This window comes from Drosophila ananassae, chromosome 2L, assembly GCF_017639315.1.
Source record: "Drosophila ananassae strain 14024-0371.13 chromosome 2L, ASM1763931v2, whole genome shotgun sequence".
NCBI classification, from domain to species: domain Eukaryota; kingdom Metazoa; phylum Arthropoda; class Insecta; order Diptera; family Drosophilidae; genus Drosophila; species Drosophila ananassae.
Window position 1 is genome coordinate 16500818 of NC_057927.1, and position 22602 is coordinate 16523419.

General features: G+C 49.8%; 6 protein-coding genes across 7 annotated transcripts; 3 read left to right on the plus strand and 3 right to left on the minus strand.

Moving 5' to 3' along the window:
- Window positions 1-3: 3 nt before the first annotated feature.
- On the minus strand, window positions 4-1817 carry LOC6499263. The gene is made up of 2 exons (XM_001954962.4): window positions 1421-1817; window positions 4-1367 (listed from the first exon to the last, which is right to left on the minus strand). Exon 2 carries the CDS (start codon window positions 1359-1361, stop codon window positions 372-374), a length of 990 nt encoding a protein of 329 aa, XP_001954998.1. The 5' UTR covers window positions 1362-1367; window positions 1421-1817; the 3' UTR covers window positions 4-371.
- A 77-nt stretch (window positions 1818-1894) lies between these two features.
- Window positions 1895-2779, plus strand: LOC26514712 (zinc finger CCHC domain-containing protein 10). The gene is made up of 2 exons (XM_014911837.3): window positions 1895-2081; window positions 2156-2779. The coding sequence occupies exons 1-2, from the start codon at window positions 2035-2037 to the stop codon at window positions 2637-2639; spliced, it is 531 nt and encodes a 176-aa protein (XP_014767323.1). The 5' UTR covers window positions 1895-2034; the 3' UTR covers window positions 2640-2779.
- Window positions 2657-3341, minus strand: LOC6499262. The gene is made up of 2 exons (XM_001954963.4): window positions 3030-3341; window positions 2657-2977 (listed from the first exon to the last, which is right to left on the minus strand). The coding sequence occupies exons 1-2, from the start codon at window positions 3138-3140 to the stop codon at window positions 2771-2773; spliced, it is 318 nt and encodes a 105-aa protein (XP_001954999.1). The 5' UTR covers window positions 3141-3341; the 3' UTR covers window positions 2657-2770.
- Window positions 3342-3404: 63 nt separating this feature from the next.
- LOC6501326 (retinoblastoma family protein) lies at window positions 3405-6357 on the plus strand. The gene has a single exon (XM_001954964.4). It carries the CDS (start codon window positions 3537-3539, stop codon window positions 5895-5897), a length of 2361 nt encoding a protein of 786 aa, XP_001955000.1. The 5' UTR covers window positions 3405-3536; the 3' UTR covers window positions 5898-6357.
- A 3-nt stretch (window positions 6358-6360) lies between these two features.
- On the minus strand, window positions 6361-11173 carry LOC6499261 (SWI/SNF complex subunit SMARCC2). Of its 2 annotated transcripts, none has more exons than XM_014910502.3 (8): window positions 10922-11173; window positions 10700-10825; window positions 9616-10537; window positions 9228-9558; window positions 8410-9163; window positions 8144-8354; window positions 6844-7692; window positions 6361-6784 (listed from the first exon to the last, which is right to left on the minus strand). In XM_014910502.3, exons 1-8 carry the CDS (start codon window positions 11036-11038, stop codon window positions 6651-6653), a joined length of 3444 nt encoding a protein of 1147 aa, XP_014765988.1. In that variant the 5' UTR covers window positions 11039-11173; the 3' UTR covers window positions 6361-6650. The 2 variants fall into 2 exon arrangements, with proteins under 2 accessions (XP_014765988.1, XP_001955001.1); XM_001954965.4 differs by having other exon boundaries at window positions 6844-7881; window positions 10922-11172.
- Window positions 11174-11886: 713 nt separating this feature from the next.
- On the plus strand, window positions 11887-21774 carry LOC6501327 (TATA-binding protein-associated factor 172). The gene is made up of 7 exons (XM_001954966.4): window positions 11887-12375; window positions 14894-14976; window positions 15033-15946; window positions 16130-18240; window positions 18298-20345; window positions 20407-20647; window positions 20713-21774. The coding sequence occupies exons 2-7, from the start codon at window positions 14966-14968 to the stop codon at window positions 21151-21153; spliced, it is 5766 nt and encodes a 1921-aa protein (XP_001955002.1). The 5' UTR covers window positions 11887-12375; window positions 14894-14965; the 3' UTR covers window positions 21154-21774.
- Window positions 21775-22602: the final 828 nt, after the last annotated feature.

The window sequence follows — 22602 nt, forward strand, 5'->3', positions numbered from 1 at the left end:
TCATTGTCGGTTCGCATATTGCAGTAATTTTTATTCACAAAAATTTTCGTTACATAAATTAGAAGACCTAACACTAAATGGGTTAAAATAAACAACTTTTTGAACAATGCACAATGAATTAACAGTGGGAGTTAATAAGCATGCGATTGTGTGCCCAAATGGCAATCCAATCAAATAATTTACTATATATTGCATTTGGCTAAAATTTAAAATCTCAAAGGTGCCCATATTTGCGATACAAATATGCGGTGATTCGGGATCTGATCTGAGCTACAGGCTTACGGCTAATAACACAATTTGAATGATTTTTCTTTGCCCTTCCACCCTGATCTAATGTTTGATGTTAATCATCTAGCTGTAAGATTTTTGGGTCACCACCTGGGGCTCCGGTGTTGCGGCTCTGATCGCTCGTAGGTAATACGTTTAAAACGAGAGCTCGGCTCTATTTGCGGTTGCTTAGAGACCGGCTGGCCGCGGTTCACTAGGTCCTTCCAAATCATGGTCAGGAGTATGAAGATTGCTCCCACGATTTTGTTTAGGAATTCCAGCAATTTAAACACTATTGGAGTGGCGGTATGAGTGAAGCGGCTCAGCTCGAACAGAAAGCGAACGGCAAAGACTCCAAGGAAGCGCAGCGCCACCGCTGCTCCACCCACCGCCGAGAAGATGAGTAGTCCCAAAAACCTAATAGTACCAACTATATTTCTTTTGTTGACATCGTTGGCCATAAAATCGTAAACAGTCTGCTTGATTCCATCGCCCCATTGCTGCAGAACTGCCAGAAAGTCTGCCATGCCCAATTGAATTTGCTCCGCAGACTCCGGGATTGTTTCTGGTTCTCCTCCAGCCGTGATAGCTTTGATGGGTGAGCTTCTGTTAAGAGAAGTAGATCTCCTAGGAGTCGCCAGCGTTACTTCTTCCACGGCACGAACCATCTTTATTTTCAGTTGCACCTCCTGATCCCGAAATCGTAGTGTCTTTATACTGAACCAGTATTCCCCAAACGCCAAGTCGCTCAGCTCCGTCCAAATACAAGTCTCCAACTGGCCCGGGTGGACTGTATGCGTGTAGCTACCATAGCTGCCGCTGGTTATTCCCACCCACATGTTGGGAACTAATCTCCGGTAAAACATCTGCAGCTGTGCGGCACTATTTTGAAGCATTTTCTCTAGATCTCGCTCACTTCGCTGAAGCACCACCACGTCCCGGTAGCCACCCACCTCCTCCACAAAACAGCGTTCCACATAGTACCCTCGGAAGAGGCGCGACTTGTACAACTGCTTTGTAAGGGATTGCAGAGCTAATTCCTCGGGCGGCATTGGACGGACCGAAGCTGCGGGGACTATGCTGCTGGTGTCCATCGGAATCTATAGTGAAAAAACTCCATTATTAGCCAATCATTAAACCACAATGACCTTACCAAGTGATAATATTTGGACTTTGTTGCAATCACTTTCGCCTCTTAGTCAGCAATTGGCAAATACGGTTGGTTAAGTAATTGCACTAGAAAAACGCTTTCCAATTTTTTTTGCGGCTGTTTTGGTTTTAATTTTTTTTATGTTTATTTCTAACCGTGCATTTTTACAAAGCGTTTTATACATAAATTAGACTGAATAGTAACATTTAAACAAAACCAGGTGTAGAGATAAATATTGGCAAACAGCTGTTAGTAGGTTCATGCGATGAAATTCATGACAATTTAAAATTATGAACATAAATTCGGGATTTGGTAGATATGGTATGATGTTTCTTATTTTTTAAAATCATTCGATCTATGCTCCAATTATGTAAATCAAATGTTAATTTATAATTCGTCTTATAAAATCATGAACAATGCTCCCCATAAACGAAAGAAGAGACTAATTTTCGATAGCCGATAACGATAATGGTTTTATCAGAATAACATATATCGAAAAAAATAAATAAAAAACACTATTGATACTCAATTTTCCTGGATTTTCCACCCAGTTGCATAGGTTCCCACCCCATACCATCAAGATTGTCTCCCGACGGCGCCTTAAAGATTTTCTCAGGATGACTTTAGTGGGACTAGCCGCCCGAAAGCTGGCGCAGAAACAAAGGTGAGAATCCCGACTATTGCCGGCTTTTCCACCAAGCCACGGTAGTATGTTAAAATCCTTTTTCTTTTTTATAGAACCGCAAAACTCGCCGCCGCCTTTCCCAATGGCATTCGCTGCCAAAAGTGCCTGCAGATGGGCCACTGGAGCTATGAGTGCAAAGAAAAGCGCAAGTTCGTGCACCGCAGCTCACGTACCAAGAAGTTGAGCCAACACCTCGCGCAAAAAGAAGCTGAGACGCCCAAACCAACGGAGGAGCTACAAGAAACTAGCTCTACTGCCAGCAAGAAGTCCAAGAGAAAGCGGAAGGCAAGCAGAAGTTCGTCCTCCTCTTCCAGCTCGTCAGGCAGTTCGGGTAGCAGCTCCGGGTCAGGGTCGTCCTCGGATTCTGACTCGAGTGATTCCAGTTCCTCCTCAGGTGATGATGATGACGAAGGCAGTTCATCGGGATCGAGTAGCAGTAACTCGAGTTCGGATAGTGACAGCAGTGAGGATCAAGAGGTGCCCCAAAAGAAGAAAAAACGCGCCGAGAGTTCGGCTGAGTCCTCGGATCAAGAATAATACATAATTTGATTGGGTCCAGTAGCACATATGTAGCTTTAGTAGATTAGTTTTTTTCTGCATCCGAATATTTTTTACTAAATCTATTAATTGTACATTTTAATTATAATTATGTGGAATAAAAGTTGTATTCAGTCCGAGTCCTCTTCCTCGTCGAATGTTTTTAGGCTGCTAGCAACTACACCCAGATTAATTTCCTGACTATTGACAAATGTGGGTTCCGAGACAGATGGATCAGGCCTCTCAGCGATATCTATAGAAAGAGGATCCTTGTTGCGGGTGCCCTGGCCTTCGGTGGCATTCTGTATGCCCATTGACTTCAGATGCAGTTCCTCCACCTGCGAAATGAATTACGTTAAACAGTTTTATTTGACAAAAAACTGCAATCACCTTGAGGGAATTTAGGGCCTCCTGGACCACGGGCAGTACCTTTTCCAGCTTCTTTTGAATGGCAAAGAGTTGTGCCTGCTCTTTTTGAAGGACCCGATTTGTTTGGAACATTTTAAAATTCAACAGCAACACTTTTAACCCACCTATGCCCAAGGGGTTTCAAAGCGTTCAAAAATAATAACCAATCCAAGAAAAAAAATTTGTTTCAATTAGACAATAAATTATTAAGAAACCTATTTTAAATGAGTCTCTGTTCGCATAGTAAAAAACTCATAATAATAATATTTGTTTGGGCAGTCGTGGGCTAAGATTTGATAACGATAACATTCAAAGGCATCCCTAATACCAGGGCTGAAAACAAGGACGATAACAAAGCCGGTTATCGAAGTCATTCGCGCCTTTGGAAAATTTGCATTGTACAGTCAAAACAACGTTTAAACCCAAAACTGTGTGGAATTCCACGTAACTCTGAGAAAATAATAAATATAAGCAAACCATAGAGCTTCAATGAACATCTGCGAGGTGGATGCTCAGCCAGATGCGCTGCTCCAGCGCTACTATGCCAGCTGCGAGCTCTTGGAACTGGACCCCAAGATTCAGATTAGCGCCATGGCCACATACAGGCGATTCGATGCAGATGGCAGCCTGGCTGGGAGTGGAGGAGATGACATGGCTCAAGAGTGGCTATGCTGTTCGGTATACAGCGAGCTGCAGCGCGTGAAGATCCGGGAGATGAGAGAGGAGTCCAAGCGAGGAGCACCAATTGATCCATCGGATCAGATTAAGAGCAGTTGCTGGAACCTGTCACTGACACGCCTCCTGCGAAGCTTCAAGGTGAACGTGTCTCAGTTTCTACGCCGGATGGAACACTGGAACTGGCTGGCCCAGAACGAGGGGACTCTCCAGCTGGAGGTGGAGGAACTACAGCGACGACTCGGAATCACTTTAACCCTGCGAAAGCATTACAAGCACATCTTCGAGAAGCTCTTTGTTCAGCCAGCCGAGGATGCGGACTCCGAGGCAGTGGCACTGTATATGTCCTTGTATGAGTTTGGTTGGCTCCTCTTCCTGGTGATCCGCAACGAGCTACCCGGTTTTGCCACATCTAGTCTGGTGAGCGGATGTCAGGTGCTGGTATGCAGCATGGACCTGCTGTACGTTAATGTTCTGGAGGTGTCCAGATCCGAGGTCATTCGTCGCGACTTTGCCGGAGTTCCTCCCAAATGGGATTCCGAGGATTTCGATAGTACCCTCCTGACCAAGTACAGTGCCTTGGAGGCTATTGTTGACCTCATTCCCCAGCTGCCGGCAAAAGGAGTAACTCAGATGAAGAAAGCCTTTTTCCACAAGGCTTTAATGGTGCTATTCATGGACCACATCCTTCTGGGAAACAACATTCACATGCGCGAGATCGTCAAAGAGGGTATGCTGGACGTGAATCTTGGTACTTTGAACAGAAAGTACGACACTCATGTGGCCGACATCAGTGAGATGGATGAACGAGTCTTGCTCTGCTTCCAGGAGCTGAAAGAAAAGCCAAAGGATCCCAAATCCGTCACACTGTCTATCTCCACGACTTCGACCACTTTCTCTACGTCGAAGCACAAAAAACTGCTTTCCCAAAGCCTGCCACTAAAGCTAGCCCCTAATATCGTGGAGCGTCTGCAGGATGATGGGAAAAGTGTAATAAAGCATTTGGAGCAGACTCTAAAAAGTATGGGCCAAAAGTTTAGTGCCGCTGCCAAGGATTACATAACGGCCCAGGAGGCTGATGAGCGGTTCCGCTTAGCCAGCGGCTTGTACTACAAATTAATAGACAAAATTGTGACTTCGGAGATAGCCCTGAAGCCCTGGCTGAAGATCAGCAAACTAATCAAGCAGCCCACCCTAAACGAAACCCTTCTTGCCTGCTGCTTAGAAGTGGCACTGCATGTCCATCACGAGGACGTGGATGGACTAAAATTCCCCTTTATCCTGGACTGTTACTCGCTTGAAGCCTACGATTTCCAGAAGATTTTGGAGGTGGTGGTGCGCCATGATCAGGGGCTGCTGGGGCGGGAACTGGTGAAGCACCTGCACGCTTTGGAGGAGGAATGCCTGGGATCACTAATCTTCCGCAAGAACTCTCAGCTGTGGAGGAGTTTTGGTAAAGCGCTGCACTTACCCGGCTACCAGGATGTCCAGGCGGAGGGCAAGGAAAACGCCTCGACGGGAGCTGAAATATGTCTGCGAAAGTTCTATGAGTTGGCCAAGAGGCGGCTGTTCGTGCTCTGCCAGAGTATCGGCCTGGTGGATAACTTTGCGCGTATCTGGCACCTGGCCGAGCACTCGTTTACCACCAAAGGAGGCCAGTTACTGCGACAGCGCAGTGTGGATCAACTGCTTCTGTGCGCCATCCATCTGCACGCCCGCTTGGAGGAGCTGCGCCTCACCTTCAGTGCAATCATCCAGCACTATCGACGCCAGCCGCATGCTCGGAGCAGCGTATATCGCGCGGTGGCCATGAACGATGGGCAGACCGGAGACATAATCCGCTTCTACAACAGGATCTACGTTCGCACCATGGGCACTTTCGGGCGGCTGCTCCATTGCCAGGAGCCTCTCGGGAATAAACTGAAAAAAGATCCAAATGTTTTGCTGGAGGCATCGCCCATCGAGGCCCGTGTCGGTAGAAATATCTGCGTCTCCTCGCCCTCGCCGCCAAATGTCTGTGTGAGGGAATCCTGCTCTGCCATCACTCTACAAATAGACCGCGAGTCATCGCCGGTTTCCGAAGAAGCACCCAATCTGAAGCGCACGCTATCCAACAAGGAACTGGGAGTGATTAAGCGGCCGAACATCCTGCGAAGACGCACCTGCTTCCAATGATCCACTGGTTGAATCACCTGGCTGATGTTTATCTTGCTCCTCTAGGATAGTTTGTAAAATATAAGCCTTAACAGACATACCCTGATCACTCGGACCTCTATTAAAAGATAATCTCCTTACTGAATAAAAAGAAATGCGAACTGAATATGAGAACCCTGCTCATGGAGCTGGGACCTAAAAAATATTTTAAAATGTAATACGAACCTAATTTTTATATTTTTTACTGCATTGAATAGTATTCTGGAATCTTTCTTCAATAAATATTAAATCAAAAAGTTTTAGTATGGATCTCCAGATCAGATCATTCCTATGGAAGCAATAAGTTCTGTCTGTTTAGACTCGTACAAGTATTACACAGAAATCCAAAATAAATACTCAATTTTGGATCGAGAGAATAACAATTAAATATCTTTGTAAAAAGAAGGAATATCATTTTAATAAAAAACACATTTAAAACAAGCGATTTGAATTTGAAGTTTAATTAGATTTTTATTGAATGCCATAGTTTTCAGATTCGAAACTTGGTTCACATAATTGTGCATAATGGTTGCTTGGCCTGGATGCAAACGGACACGAAACTAAATACACACAAAACTAGGGGATAATTGGGTGGGGGAGACATGTCAATCGGGGGGAGGACAGTCCACAGATTACACAAGAGGTTGGGTTGGGAGTATACATAATACATACTGAGAGCACATAACTTAGAGCTAGTTACTTTAACGTTTGCTGGCTTACGCATAGGGTTTAAAATTAAGATGGTGGAGCGCCGGGGGCTGCGGCGGAAGGAGCGCTCGCGGGGGGAATGCTACCGGCAGGTGGTAGCGCCGATCCTGGTGGGGCGCCAGTGGGTTCTGCCGCAGGAGAACTACTCGGCGGCGTAGTGTCTGCGGTTCAAAGAAAAGTACATTTAATATTTCCAATCTCTGTCAGAAGAGTCACTTACCCATGGGAGTTGGGGCCTGAGATTGCGAAGCCGCCGCGGCAGGAACTGCTCCGGACTGGTCGTTGGTCGGGAGAGGGGTTCCTGGTCCGCTGGGAGGACATCCGGCGGGCACAATAGGGGGCGCTGCGAAAGGAGCCCCGTTAGGGGGCGGTGCCACGGGTCCGACTATGTGAGGCGGCAGTGGCTGGTGCTGGACTGGTCCCGGTAGAGGTTGCGACTGTGGCGGAACCGGTGCCTGGTGGGGATGCGGATGTGGTGGCACCTGATGCGGATGGGGGTGCGGCGGCAGGACCTGCTGTTGAGGTGGTAGCTGCTGCTGCGCCTGTGGCAATTGCTGTTGCTGCTGCTGCTGCTGCAGGATCATGCCGCCGGCGGCAGCTGCCTGGCCTTGCAGCTCCTGCTGAAGACGATGGTGAGCCTGCTGGCGCGCCCGGAACTCGGCCGCCTTGAGCTGCTCCAAATGGAACTGCTGACGCTCGGTGATCAGCTGCTGTCGCTGGTATTCCAGGCCTTCCCGCTCGCGCTCCATGGTGGCCTCCAGCTCCTCGAAGTGCCGCAACTTAATCTCCAGCTTCTTCATCTGCGTTTCCACCAGCAGCGCCACAAGGGACTTAATTTTGCGCTCCTCCAGAGCAGCCAAGTGCTTGGCCTTCACTGCTGCGGATGCCAGGGCAGCTGCCGCCGCCGTCTGCATGTTGTTCTCGCTGAAGGCTCCCTCCTTCGCGGGAGCTCCTGCTCCCGAACCTGTTCCAGACACCGGCGCCTCCTTGGGCTCGGCACCGTCCTTGGCCTCGCCATCGCCGCTGCTATCCTCCGTCTTGATGTCCACGTCGCCGCCGGCCGCTGGGTCTGTGGGTGAGGATTTGTTTGACTTGTCAGTGGCTGGCTTGGTGGCGGACTTGTCGGACGACTCTTTCTTTTTGTTGTCCGTGTTGTTGGTGGTGTTGCCCGTCGCCGATGATGAGGTGGAGCTCGAGTTTGAGTCTGTGTTCGTGTTGGTCTTATCCGATTTCGTCTTGTCTTTGGGCTTGGCATCGTCTTTTCGTTCAGGTATTATTATTATTTTGTTGTTGTTGGTGTGGTGGTTGATGTGGGTTTTTGGCGGTTCGGTTGTTGGGCGGAACACAAAAACGAAACAAAATACAAATACAGTGCCAGATGGAAAACATTGCGAATTTCGTACGAACACAACATACAAGACATAAAACAGAAACTAAGTACAGCGACAAACAAAGAGTATCATTACTAAACCCTTTTTTCTTCAAAATCCTCATTCCTACATCCCTAAAAGCCGACTTACCGTCCTTCTTGTTTAAATCTTTCATTTCCTCATCTGCTCCAGCCGCTGGCGTGGAACCGCTTCCCTCCTTGCCCTCCTCCTCTTCCTTGTCGTTTCCTGTTCCGGCAATGCCGCTGTTGGCCAAACCAAAGTTTGGATTGAACTTCCCACCCGCCGATGCCTTTTCCACGTTCTTCATGTGGTTGTCCATAATGGTGGCGGGCACTTCATCCTGCAACAGATAGGATATATTAACAAAATTATGTAGAATCTTAGAACCGACTTACCTTAATGGCGGCAAACTCCTCCATGGCAGCCTTGGCGGCAGCCGCTGCTACTCTGGGATCAACTACAGAGGCCAAGAAGGCCACTGTGGACATAATGGGGTTGCCGCTCTTGCTGAACGGAATCGGCTGACAGCCCAGGGGCCCCAGGAACCCACCATCGTCCTCCAAATACGGATCCTCAATGGGCAGCCGCAGGAAGTGGAGAATGCACTCGTCCTGAGTGCGGGAACCCACATGTTCGCAGACCTTGTTCCAGTCATCCTTGTGCATCTCGAGTCCCTCGAGCAGCAGGAGCGTCTCCTGGTCTGTCCATTCACGGGCCATGCTGGCCGCCGTACGGTTCCTCATGGCCGCAGGCTTCTTAGCATACTGGTCCAGCTTTAGGCCGAACTGGCTCACTCCAGAGCTTAGTCCTCCGGCAGCTCCGTTCTCCAGGGTCTCTGTTTTGATCTTGTCCACCAGCTCCGCGTCCTTGCCAAGGGGCTTCTTGTCCAAGTCCAACAAAGTCTTGGCCGCCGAGGGCTGTTGTGTCTTCTGCGGGTTGATGGCCTGCAGCCCAGAGGGAGTATCCGAAAGAATATGAAAGTGCGAGGTCGGAGGCGGTCCCATCGGCGTGGGACGCAGGTCGGCATCTATCTGGTAGTTGATCAAGCCCCACTGCTCGAGAAAGGCGTGCACCCGCATGATGGCGCACACGTCGCCTGCCAGGTTCCTCCTGCAGGCAGTACTGGTCAGATACTCTGTTGGATTCAACCTGAAGACATAAAAAAAAGTCAGTGTAAGTGGGAGATGGTAGAAACTCTATATAATGGGCTTACCTGTATGTATCTATCATGAAATTCCTGTAAGCCATGTAGATTTCTGGCGTCTTGGACTTGTTCTTGCTGTTGAAGAACTCTGGCATAGCCCTCTTTTCGATTACGTGGATGGAGTTGTAATCGAACCAGGCTGAGTACGACGGCACGATGATGTGGTGCGTCTGCTCTGTTACGTTATCCTCCATGTCCTCCTTGGCTGAGGACGAGAACTCCTGCGTGTTGCTGTTGTCGCTTGTCTTTCCGGTTTGTGAGTTGTCCCCATCGCCCGTGGACATGGCCTGGGCGGCACTTCCGCCTGTCATTTCGTCGTCCAAGTCGGTCATGGTGCCACCTAGTTAAAGCGAGCAAGAGTTATAACTTAGAACCAACTTTTTCTTTAAAGACTTACCTTTGATGGGCATCATATCGTTGTCTCCTCGAGATTTTCCGCCAGGAGCCGGACTAGCCGTTGACTGAAGCGCTGCGTTTGCCTTGTGCACTTCCTGAACATTTGGCTCGGCCGGCGGGTCATCCAGGTCCCGCGTGAGGTCCTCATCATCGTCGTCGTTCCGGGACTTTTTGTGGACCACCGCTGGGGACCGCTTGCGTTTGCCGGGCTTCGAGGTGGAAGCCGAGGCGGAGGGCGAGGGAGATCGCCTTCGCTTCTGCTTGCCCCCGGAGCTGGCAGCGGGTTTCTTCTTCTCGTCCCCGAAGGACATGATGTCGTCAATGGACATGCGCTGCTTGTGCGTCTTTTTCTTGCCCTGCTCGTCCACCTCGTAGTCCTCCTCAGCCATCCATTCGTTGTATTGCTCCAGATCCAAAATCCAGGAGGCAGACACGCGCCAGCGCTCAGCTGGTGACTCGGGATTCTCCGGAATGTTTTCCGGCAGGTCGAAGTTGTTTACTGCCCAGGAGTCATACGACTCAGGGAAGTAGTACCAGTGCAGCATAACGTGGCCGCCCCGCTTGAAGATCGGCCGGGCATACTCATCCGGATGTGGGTCCACAATGGGATAGACAATGTGGGTAGCGTCCTCCTCGTCGGTTACGATCTCGACGCGCCGGTTGTCAAGGATTTCACGCAACCGGCTCTCAAAGACCTTCTCGATCTCCGGGCGAATGTAGATGTATGGAATGCGATACAGATCCGCCTCGACCAAGGCCTGCTCGATCTCGATCAGCAGCTGAATGTTTGGATCCTTGCGCGACGGGTTCTTGCCAATGGAGAAGTCGAACTTCTTGCCGCGCTGCTCTGCCCGAAACCGGAACATGGTCGAGAAAATTATGCACAGTCCGCCACCGCTCTTGAAGTCCAGAAAGCAACGCATCTGGGGGAGAAAGGAATATTAATTATTGCACTTCAACAGCAGTCATACATATTTGATTTCTTTCCCACTGGCCAAGTAGAGGGTTAATATTTACGTGTACATACGACACATGGGCCACCCTGTACACAGCAGACACTAACACACACACACTGAAACACTAACCGGAATTCTCGTCGCCGGCGGCTCCGCCGAATTCTTCCCGAGCTTAGCCTCCACATACTGCAGGAATTGTATAAGCAACTGGGCCAGAGACTCCTTCGTAATGGGCTCCGAACTGTGGGCCAAATACTGCGAAAGAAACCCATTTTATTATTCTTTGTTTTTTTTCGCTGCCAGCCGAGCGCCATTTTTGTTGCGGCGGCGTTGTTGCTGTTGTATACGCACCTTTTTGCAGTTCTTCTGCAGCCACTGTCGGATGGATTCGAAGCCCTGTAGCGTTTCCGGAGACTGGAAAAAGTCGATATTTGGACTTCCGTCCTTTTTAGGACCCAGTGTGTTCATGGTTCGGCACTTTTTCAACGCTTTTTCTCACTTATCTTAGCAGTTTTGCACGCCGAAAAGCCTATATTGAAAACTCTGGTTGAACGACGCACAGTTATGGGTTGTATTCGATAGGTTGTGTGCAGCCCTCGCAATGTCAGCTATCGATAACAAGAGAAAATACTAAATATAATTTTTTGAAGGATAATACCAGTAGGATAAAGCTGAGTTTCGAAAATCAAATTCTATCAATGTCAATGTTATATCAATGTTAAGTTACAAATATTAACCTTAATAACTGTCTATTTCTTTCAGAAAATTATCCATAACATGGCCAATACTTGTCAGATCGGCGAATGTTATACCTTCCCGATCTTAGATTTTCGAGTAGCATCGCTTCCAATCAAAATATGGTCATCGAAAATCTGAGCCGATTTTCGCAAATTTTCAAAGGGGTAACATCACGATTTTTGCCAAAAATCGATCAAATTTTTGCTGTCCATATTTCAATGCAGATCTGAGGAGATTGAATCTGCGATACATAAATGGTGATTCTTTTTGAAATCGGATAAAAATTGGCTGAGATATTGGCTAAAAGGTGCATGAAAAGTTCGCATTTTGGTCCAAAGCTATCCATAATGGTATAAACTCTGATAACGGTCTATTTCATTCAGAAAATTCCGTAACATGGCCAATACTTGTCAGGTCAGTGATTTCAATTGACCATATTGTATCTGTGAGTTCCAAGATACATCCTCTGGGTTAAGTACGTACTGTTATAACTGTTATACAAAAATACCAACTAAATAGCTAGCCGTAAAAAAGCTAAGCGGAAAACACCGATTGACAGAGTTTTTGGTAGAACGGCGAATCCGTTACTTGGCTACACTAATCCGGGGCTAAAAACTCGATGCTCCGTTTTGACGCGGCACACTATAAATGCGACTGGCGACGGGCTAACATGGCTCCTGGTACTGAAAAAAGTGTGAAAATTAGGAATAGTGTGCGGTCGGAGTGTGTTTTAATCGGAGTGTGTTGGAAACCGAATGTTAAATTAAAGCATTGAACAACTACGCCCCCGAACGACAATTGCCGCCGCGTTCTAATAGAATTCGCCACGCCGGAGACTGTCCGCCCCCCATCAAGAGTGTGGGTGTCTTTTTTGTGATAGTGTTTGCGTGGAAAATCAATGGTGTGTGCGTGCTGCATCTGCGACGCTGCTGCGAAAAATCCAGACCACCCCCTGCGCCCGCCACGCCCAGCCGCAGCGATTGTACAGTTTTAGAGCAAACAAATCAATTAGAAAATGCAGGGCGCCCGAGTCTAGCTGGGAAAGGGGCGAGCAACCATTGCCAAAGGTGAGTGATATAATAATACATGTACATATGTAGCTAATGGCCCGATCCTCGCCAGCCAAGCTGCCTTGGTATATGTATGTGTGAGTGTGTGTCGACTGTCTGTCTGTGTGTGTGTGTGAGGGGGGCGTTATCGCCTACTGCGCTGCCAGCGTGCTTCCGTTGCCCCTCAGTCGCTGCCTCGGTCGGCAGCGCTGTCGCTGGTGTTGCTTTTGCTCTGCCAGCAGCAGCAGAGCATCGGGCCAAGGGGGCACGCTGTGTGTGATAAGAGAGCGGAGAGGCGGAGAGAGAGGGAGAGCGCCAACGCAGCAAACTAGCACAAGTCCTTAGAGAAGACTAACGGGTTTCCTAGTACTCTCTTGTGAGAAAACAAATAACTCATTCGTATCTGTATCTTTGGAATAAAAGTATCTTAAAGATATAGAAGCTCAAAGGTAGTATCTCTAGTAGTCCTTATTGGATTTGAGGATAAAATATATTAAGTTTACAAGAAATGGCCCAAATATTTCTCACTCTCGTGGATTGGATTTTCCTTCTCCTCTCGGACTCTTGGCAGGCAGTTGCGAGTATTTTTAGTCGCAGCTCGTTTGTTTTCAGCCATCATATAGTAGGCGCCTCTGGCTATTTGTGTCATTGCTTCATTCATGGCATCGCTCATTTTCCGATTTCTCATTTCCGTGGGTGGAATTGGATTAAATCCCAATTCCAATTCCATTCCAAATCCGAATCAAAAGCTCCCTTGCAGCGCTGTCCACGTATTCCGATCAGATGCCGTACCTACGTACATTGGCAGGCGGTACAAGCACCTGTATTTATTTATGGTCCGCTGCCGTAATCGGCAGCGGCTCCACACTCCCCCTCCAGTGCCCCCTGTTGGGGTAGGGCACTTGAACTAGTTTCCAACAAAGCTCGACTTCCAGCACTCCGACGCTCCGTCACTCCGCCACTCTTAATGTTTCGCACTTTTTTTTTCGCTGCCCTGCACTCGTTCGAGTCTATTTTGTGTCGCTTGTGCCTCCAACCTTTAGAACTCGTCGCCGGGATGATGGAGCTCCGCTCCACTCCATAGACTGTTTATCATTCTGCCAGGCAGCCCAATAAATTCGATCTGCGCCAGCTGTCGAAATATTTGCCAAATTTCGCGCAAATATCACCCGACTGTGGAGCCATCACAAAAAAACACACATGTTCCACATTTTCTGATTGTTCAGATGACCCCAGAATCCCTGGAAAACCCTGTTCTGTTTTGCTCCGCTCTTCTGTCGAATCTCGAACACATCATCGATCGAAAACTAACAATGAAAGCACTCTGAATAATCGCCGTTCAAGCCATATTGATAATGAAAAAGTGGCTTATCTTTCACACAAAATGTAAAAATAAACGCTCGTCACACGACAGTGGGTGTCATCAGTATTTTCGTTTGCTTAATTCGGATTTAATAACTGGGATGGTACTAGTACATATGTATCTATGGCTTGTCTACCAAGGTCCCCCAATAGCTTTGCTTCATGCTTCATTGGAGGGCTGATCGGACGAGTAATACTAATGTTTTCATTATAACTTTTACGTCGCGTATATTTCCATTATTTCCATAACTTTATTGCAAGTTTGTGGACAAACATTGTCTATTAAGTTGCACGTGTCTTGAAAGATTTTCGAGTGTTTCCCGGTTGCCTATCTAAGCCCCAGTATGTGTTTCCCTTTAATCTTGGTTCAGTGAACTGGCTCCTTATCGCGAGTGCCGCTGATAAGAAGGGCTCTGGGACTTCTACTTCCAAAACTGGCTCTTCTCAACCCCAAACATCACTCTAAACTGAGAAGAATTAGATTTTCCTGTGGCTCTTCCTACGTAATAAGCCTGTGATTGTCCGCAAAATGGAAATTTCGTAATTTGTTCAATTGTCACGTTCTGCTCCGAGCTGTTAAGAACGCCGCGGCGCAACAGCGAAGTCATTATCTGCCATTCACGTTGAGTGACTCAATTTACACAGCCCGCCACCCCACTTTGGTTACCGGGCTTAATATTTAATGTACACTCTTTGGGGAGGAGGAGGAGGTGGCCGCCAGGAAATCCTATCCAGAGCCACGTGTTCGGCCGTAACTGGTCGACTGAAAAGCGCGGAGGAAGGCTTGTTGGAGTGCCGGAGTGCGTCATGGTCTCGGAAAGAGTCTGAACAGCTTGGACGAGAAATATTGTTTGTTTTTTTAATATTTCTTTTAATAGACGGCCTCTTGCTCTTTTTAACAAATACAATTTTTTTAATCAAAACGAATAAAATGTACTTTCCCTTTTTGTTTTTTTGAAAGTATTAATCTTAAATTTGTTTATCTTAAACACCAGTTTGATTTTAAATGAAAGGCTGTAATGGAAATTGTTAAAAATATGTTGTGAGATTGTATCAAAAAGAGATATTTTTTAGCTTTTCACTGAAATACCCACTGAAATCCCCATCTTAGCTAGTCACATTAATTAATTATTATACTTATAATACTAATTACCAATTCCCTTTTCCATTCCAGATTAGTTACTTAGAGTAGACCGGTCTCCTAGATCGGGAAATCACAAAGCGTGTCACAAACCATCATTGCATAATGACCTCTCGGTAAGTCCCACCCGATAGAAGTCGAATATTATCTATAATGAACCGCCTCCTTGCAGACTCGATCGACTGTTCATCCTCCTGGAGTCGGGATCCACAGCAGCCACCCGCCAGGCGGCCGCCAAGCAGATCGGGGAGGTACAGAAGCTGTATCCCCACGAGCTGCACTCCCTGCTGAACCGGCTGGTGGGCTACCTGCACAGCACGTCCTGGGAGACGCGCATCGCCGCCGCCCAGACCGTGGAGGCCATCCTCAAGCAGGTGCCCCAGTGGCAGCCCGAGCTGCAGGCGCTGCCCAAGAAGGAGCCGGCCACCACGGCGGCAGCGGCACTGGAGGAGGACAGCTGCCAGTCCAGTGGCTCCAGCTCAACGACGGCCAGTGAGCGACTGCTGAGCTTCGATGAGTTCGATCTGCAGCAGATCCTGCACAAGGGCGCCCGCCTGATCGGCTCGGAAGGCAACGAGTTCGATGTCCAGGAGGAACAGCCGGCGAGTGGCGGCGGAGCCGAGGAACAAAGTCTGGCCAGTCGGCTGAGTCGCCAACGGGCGGTTCTGAACGACAAGCTGGGCCTCACCACGGCCGCCAAGCTGGGCGTCAATCTCACCGACATGATTACGGACGAGGACGTCGCCCTCTCCCGGGGCGGCACCAGCTACAACGTCAACGCCGAGAAGCTGCCCGTGGAGCACATCCTGAACATTAAGTCATCCAACGGAGCTGGCGCCGGGCAGACCCAGCTCAGTTGCCGGGAGATGAACCGGGCCAAGCGAAAGGCCCGACAGAACACCGCCTCCTCCGCGGCCGGCTCCGTGGTCACCCCCACCTGCAGCAGGCGCAACTCGAACAGCAACCACAGCACAGGGAGCAACCACAGCAACAATGGCACCAGCACCACCCTAACAAGCTTGGACGAACCGGAGAAGAAGAAGCTGAAGGCCAGCGAGCGCCAAGAGATCTTCTACAGCCTGAACTGTGAGTGGAGGAATCTAGGGGGTGGACTTATCTGAAACTATAACTGGCTCTATAAACAATAATCCCCACTAGTATCTTAACTCTTATCCACAAAAAGGGCTTATGGCTTCAACGAATTGAAGCCCAAAAGCCTTGTGTTTGTTTTTGAATCAATTATTTGAACAAAGACCCTCCTCGTTCTAGGTGCCGTTCCTGATGCCACTGGGACCTGGGTGGACGCCGTCTCCTGGCCGCTCGAGAACTTCTGTGCGCGCCTCTTCATCGATCTCTTCCACGCCAAATGGGAGGTCCGCCATGGAGCGGCCACGGCGCTAAGGGAGCTCATCAACCAGCATGCCCAGGGCGCTGGAAAGTCGGTGCAACAGAGCCGCGAGCAGATGGACGAATCGCACAGCCGCTGGCTGGAGGATGCTGCACTGCGTCTGCTCTGCGTTTTATGCTTGGACCGGTTTGGGGACTTTGTCTCGGATCAGGTGGTGGCACCAGTGCGCGAAACCTGCGCTCAGGTGCTCGGAACACTGGTCAAGGAGATAGACGCCACTAAGGTGCAGCGGATTGTGGACATCCTGCTGCAGCTGATCCAACACAAGAACGAGTGGGAGGTGCGCCATGGTGGCCTTCTTGGCCTGAAGTACGTGTTCGTCGTGCGGGAGGAGCTGCTGCCCATTTACCTTCCGCTGTCCATATCGAACATCTTGGTGGGATTGCTGGATGCCGTGGACGATGTCGGAGCAGTGGCCGCTTCCACTTTGATTCCAGTGTCGTCCTGGCTGCCAAAGCTCTTGAATCCCAGCCAGGTGTCCTCCATCGTGAAGATGCTGTGGGATTTGCTGCTGGACCAGGACGAGCTCACCTCCGCCTGCAATAGCTTCATGGGCCTGCTGGCGGCCATTCTCTGTCTGCCGAAGGCGGCCAGCTGGGTGGAGATGGAGCCCATGGCCACGCTGGTGCCCCGCCTCTTTCCCTTTCTGTCGCACAGCACCAGCTCGGTGCGGCGGTCCACATTGAAGACCTTGCTGACGCTCACCAGCGCCGATAAGGTGAAGGTGGAGCCGAAGGAGGAGGAGCCGATCAAGGCCGCAGTGGAGCAGCCCAAGATGAAGCTCAACTTCGGGGTCAGCGAGTGGAAGTGGCAGTTGCTGCAGCAGGCATTGCGGCACATCTACCAGCGCATCCTGGTGGAGCCCCAGGCAGACATTCAGTCGCTCGCCCGTCAGGTTTGGTCCAATCTCATCGAGCACGCCGATCTGGGTGCCCTCTTGCACGCCGCCTGTCCGTATGTGTCCTCGTGGATCTGTCTGTCCATGCAGCCGCCCCGACTGGCTTTCGATCCGGGTGTCCTTATACGGGCTGGCGGGGATTCGAGCAGCACCTCGCGGAAGAAAACGGCGCGCATTGGCGACGACTTGGGAGGCGCCACCTTGGCCCACACCAATGCCACGCTGAAGCTGTACTTGGGCGGCAGTGAAGCGACGCCTGTGGAGGTGCGCGAGGCAAACTTCATGCGAGCGAGGATCGCCTCCTCTCGAGCTCTGGGAGCCCTCTCCCACTACCTCGTGCAGCCTGCTCCTGGAGTGGTGTACTCGCCGCAGACCGAGAGCCCGACTGATTGCTATACCAAAGTGCTGCTGGTTCACCTGAACGCGCACTCCGCTGTCCAAAGAATAGTGTGCGGACTGATAATAGCCTTTTGGGCTCTGGAGGACGAGCCGGTGCGCCCGGGACCGCCCAATCTGCAGGAGAAACTGCATCAATGCGTCAGCGAGTATATTTACTATGACGAGGTCGCCGTCTCACTGACTCGTCTGCTGCAGGAGGCCCAGGACTTCATCGCCACCCTGAAGCAGAACAAGATTCCCATCAACGACTTCAACAACGCCAAGATACTGACTCTGGATCAGATCGAAGCGGTGGCCACTAAGCTAACCGAAAACCTGCGAAATTATCCTCTGAAGCCCAAGTCGTTGGACTTACTGGAAGAGCGGCGAAGGAGTCTACAGGCGTCCTACCAGCAGACGACCAGTGAGCAGGGAGCCTACCATGTCAGCGCCCAAGCAGCCCTGGCCGGCGCCATTTGCGCCCTTCACTGCCTGCCAGAGAAACTGAATCCAGTGGTGAAGCCTCTGATGGAGTCCATCAAGCGGGAACAGTGCGTCCAGCTGCAACAGCTCTCAGCCGAGTTTCTGGTGCACTTGATGGATCAGGTCTGTGATAGAAATCCTAGTCCCAACAGCAAGATCTTGAACAATCTCTGCACGCTTCTGAGGAGCGACGGGGAGCACACGCCCAAGCTGGTAAGTTTATGGTGATTCAGAAGACCTACAGGAACTAATTGATTCTATTACTCACAGGTCATGCCACTGCAGACTCTTCAGCAGACCCCACCCTCGCCGTGCGTGACCAACAGCTGTGTCTATTACGGAATATTGACATTAGCCCTCCAGCAAGCTGTGACCACGACGACTACTACCAGAGGAGGAGGGGCTGGAGCGGTCACTCCGACTACCCCCGCAGTACCCCGTGGTCCCGGAAGACCGCCGGCCAATGAGATTCTGGCTGCTGCATCCGCAGTAGCCGCACACATAGACTTAAAGGCGCAGCAGGCGAAGGAGGCGGAAGCCAAGCAATGCCGCACTCAGCGCCTGGGAGCAGCCAGTGCCATAGAGAAGCTGTGCAGCACCTTTGGGGAGCACATCGTGGAAAAGGTGTCGGTTTTCCAGCAGCTGATGTTCGGAAAAGTGACTCAGTTTGTTAAGGAAACGGACGAGCAGCAGCTGGCCAACACCTTACCGGAATTGGGAGTCTGCACAGAGCTAATCAGTTCCCTGCAGTTGATAGAGACAGCAGCTCCACATCTCCATGTGGCACTACATCCGCAAATGTTTGCCCTGCTGCCCCCTCTGGGTGTTATTGTGCGACATCCTTTAAAATCCGTGCGTCACATGGCCGCCAGGTGCATCGCTGTGTTGGCGGAGATCGACGCCTGTCAGACGATGCAGTTTGTGGTCCAGCAGTTGCTACCACAGCTGGGAAAGGTCGAGCAGCTCATCGAGCGCCAGGGTGCTATGGAAGCCATCGAACGGGTAGTGAGCCGCCTGCAGATCAAGGTTGTTCCGTATATCGTACTACTGGTGGTGCCGTTGCTGGGAGCCATGAGCGATCCGGATGAATCTGTTCGCCTGCTCTCCACTCATTGCTTCGCCAATCTTGTCCAGCTGATGCCGCTGGACGGCAAAGCGGAGCAGCTTAAAAGCGAGCCACTTCAGGCCCAGAAAACGCGAGATCGCGAATTCCTGGACTATCTGTTTCACCCGAAGAGCATACCGGACTACCGGGTGCCGGTGAGGATCAGTGTGGAGCTGCGCAGCTACCAGCAGGCGGGCATCAACTGGTTGTGGTTCCTCAACAAGTACAATCTGCATGGAATCCTCTGCGACGACATGGGCTTGGGAAAGACATTGCAGACCATCTGCATACTGGCCGGTGACCATCTGCAGCGAACAAAATCCAAGCAGGCTGACTTGCCCAGCTTGGTCATCTGCCCACCGACCCTCACAGGCCATTGGGTGTACGAGGTGGACAAGTTCCTGGCGGAGGGCTCAGTACTGCGTCCGCTGCACTACTACGGCTTTCCGGTGGGTCGCGAAAAGCTGCGCAGCGAGATCGGAACCAACTGCAACCTAGTGGTTGCCTCCTACGACACCGTTCGCAAGGACATTGACTTCTTCAATGGCATCCACTTCAACTACGTCGTCCTGGACGAAGGCCACATCATAAAGAACGGAAAGACGAAGAGCTCGAAAGCCATCAAGCGCTTGAAGGCCAACCATAGACTCATCCTCTCCGGTACACCCATCCAGAACAATGTGCTGGAGCTGTGGTCGCTGTTCGACTTCCTGATGCCGGGCTTCCTCGGAACTGAGAAGCAGTTCGTTCAGCGCTTCTCACGGCCAATCTTAGCTTCGCGCGACGCCAAGAGCTCTGCCAAGGAGCAGGAGGCCGGCGTTTTGGCCATGGAAGCATTGCACCGGCAGGTGTTGCCGTTCCTCTTGCGGCGAGTCAAGGAGGACGTGCTTAAGGATCTGCCGCCCAAGATCACGCAGGACCTGCTCTGCGAACTCAGTCCGCTGCAGCTGCGACTCTATGAAGACTTTAGCAATAAGCACTTGAAAGACTGTCTAGACAAGTTGAGCGACTCACCAGCGTCGGCCATGGTGGCGGAAAATCTGGGTGCCAAAACGCACATTTTCCAGGCCCTCCGCTACCTACAGAACGTTTGCAATCATCCCAAGCTTGTGCTGCGCCAGTCGGAAGACCTAGCCCAGGTCTCTGCCCAGTTGGCGCAATCGAACAGCTCCTTGGACGACATCGAGCACTCAGCAAAGCTGCCGGCCTTGAAGTAAGAACTTGTTCATTCTTCACAAAGGGTTCTTGCTAAAATGTTCTCCTTCTTTTCACAGGCAACTTCTACTAGACTGTGGCATTGGTGTGCAAACCGAGTCGGTTAGCCAGCATCGCGCCCTAATCTTCTGTCAGCTGAAGGCGATGTTGGACATCGTGGAGCACGATTTGCTGCGAAGACACCTGCCCAGTGTCACCTATCTGAGGTTGGACGGCAGTGTGCCCGCCTCCCAGCGGCAGGACATTGTGAACAATTTCAACAGCGATCCCAGTATTGATGTGCTTCTCCTAACCACGCTGGTATTTAAGAGATGGCCTTTCACAAAATTTGAATTCGCTTTTAATGTTAAATTCTTGTACTATAGGTTGGAGGCTTGGGTCTTAATTTGACAGGAGCCGATACGGTGATCTTTGTGGAGCACGACTGGAACCCCATGAAGGATCTGCAGGCTATGGATCGAGCTCATCGCATTGGCCAAAAGAAGGTGGTCAACGTATATCGGTTAATCACACGCAACTCGCTGGAAGAGAAGATCATGGGTCTGCAAAAGTTCAAGATTCTCACTGCCAATACGGTGGTCAGTGCGGAAAATGCATCGCTACAGACCATGGGGACTTCGCAGATCTTCGATCTCTTCAACGGAGGCAACGGCAACGGCCAGGGCACATCTACGGCCGGTTCTACTGCTGCTGGAGGACCCATGTCCATGAACACAATCATTGAGAACTTGCCGGATTTGTGGTCCGAGCACCAGTACGAGGAGGAATACGATCTGGGAAACTTTGTGCAGGCACTGAAAAAATAGACAACCGCTTCCCACTCTAAGACTTCCAGCAAAAAGTTCTGACTTAGACTAGGCTAAGGAGTAATAGGCATTCGAAAGGATTTTTTTTTATTCCATTTCGTAATGTTTTCTTCTGTTCCTTTATAATTGCAAACAGGAAATATGTAGTAATTAATAATAAAAACATTTGAAATTAAAAATTCATTTCAACATATTTTTAAATATTTTCGGAAGCATACAAAATCCAACATAAAAATCGATGAGAAAACATTTCAAACTTGGCTGTAACGTTCAGATTAATGGCTTTTTTTCAAATACTTCACGTACTAGAGATGGAATACGTTACGTGTTACGTTCCTTAATCATAGCGGAATGAATATCGATAGTCAGTAATTTTGAATTACGCGCCACTTGGGTGCGCTTTCGTTCAGTAACGTATTTGTGATGTTTTTGTAATTGGCCACAATGATTGGGGTCCAAAGCATTGTTTAAACTATTGTTTTGAGAAAATTTTGCTTAATATTAAGAGTTTGTTTCTTACCATATACATATACACTATTTGATAATAACGTACTTGTTACCTCTATTCAATTTCGAGTTATGAGTCAAAATTAAAATGTAACGGTCTTTTTTCATGTTTTACCCACATCAGCACCACAAAATACGCATATTCTGGGAATATGACAGAGATCGGGACTTGGGGACTTTGAAAGTTTATCCCAGTAAAAGAAAAATATTGATTGGTTGGTGGCCTCAATGCTGCGGCTCACGGCTTAATCAGGAATGTGATCTGAACCTGGAGCGATTGCGCCACATTGGTTTTACTACTGCTAGTGTGGGGTTCTCCAATCTATTAGGTTACAAGAATCATAAGGCCTCTAAGCAGATTGATCCCCTGGTAAAGAACTCTTCTGTCGGCATGCAGCTGTGGAGACCCACGAAGATGGCGCCAAGAAATGACCCTAGCGGCTCCTTTAATCTTTGATATTCGCCCAGTAAATGATCCTAATGGGGTATGCAGAGTGTGTTTTCGGCCGGCTCATATGGGGAATTATGAGAGAAGGACCCACCGGTAGGGCCAGGCTCGCTGTCCTCGTCAACTCATAAACATCTTGGCCAAGTGGACAGCTGAATGGTGCAGCTGTACCGGGAGGCGGCAGTGGCATTTGGTGCTGCCCCTTTTTTGCCTAAGCGGCGCCTTATAAGCCCCATCAAATACCGCTGCCATTGCCACATCCACCACATCCCATCGATAGATGCAACAGCTCCTTCTTCTGCTCCTGCTGCTTTTGCTGGTGCTGCTGCTGCTACTGCTGCTGTTGCTGCCAATTTATGCAATGACTTTGACTTGGCTTGGACCTGGAATTGGCTGGCGGGGCAGTTAAATTTTATGATGCAATCGCGACAATCTCCAGCGCCCATCTAGCCATCTTCCATCGGCGCTGCAGGCAGCCATCGGATCCAGCCAGA

Bases quoted from the DNA above. Each gene is read 5' to 3' on its own strand.
- LOC6499263 (XM_001954962.4), bottom strand. From the start codon at position 1,361: ATGGACACCAGCAGCATAGTCCCCGCAGCTTCGGTCCGTCCAATGCCG.
- LOC26514712 (XM_014911837.3), top strand. From the start codon at position 2,035: ATGACTTTAGTGGGACTAGCCGCCCGAAAGCTGGCGCAGAAACAAAG. The intron at 2,082-2,155 runs GTGAGAATCCCG...TCTTTTTTATAG, and splicing joins AAGCTGGCGCAGAAACAAAG to AACCGCAAAACTCGCCGCCG.
- LOC6499262 (XM_001954963.4), bottom strand. From the start codon at position 3,140: ATGTTCCAAACAAATCGGGTCCTTCAAAAAGAGCAGGCACAACTCTTT. The intron at 2,978-3,029 runs GTGATTGCAGTT...TTCATTTCGCAG, and splicing joins AGGCCCTAAATTCCCTCAAG to GTGGAGGAACTGCATCTGAA.
- LOC6501326 (XM_001954964.4), top strand. From the start codon at position 3,537: ATGAACATCTGCGAGGTGGATGCTCAGCCAGATGCGCTGCTCCAGCGC.
- LOC6499261 (XM_001954965.4), bottom strand. From the start codon at position 11,038: ATGAACACACTGGGTCCTAAAAAGGACGGAAGTCCAAATATCGACTTT. The intron at 9,559-9,615 runs GTAAGTCTTTAA...CGCTTTAACTAG, and splicing joins CGATATGATGCCCATCAAAG to GTGGCACCATGACCGACTTG. The intron at 6,785-6,843 runs GTAAGTGACTCT...TTTGAACCGCAG, and splicing joins TCAGGCCCCAACTCCCATGG to ACACTACGCCGCCGAGTAGT.
- LOC6501327 (XM_001954966.4), top strand. The intron at 15,947-16,129 runs GTGAGTGGAGGA...TCCTCGTTCTAG, and splicing joins GATCTTCTACAGCCTGAACT to GTGCCGTTCCTGATGCCACT. The intron at 20,346-20,406 runs GTAAGAACTTGT...TTCTTTTCACAG, and splicing joins GCAAAGCTGCCGGCCTTGAA to GCAACTTCTACTAGACTGTG.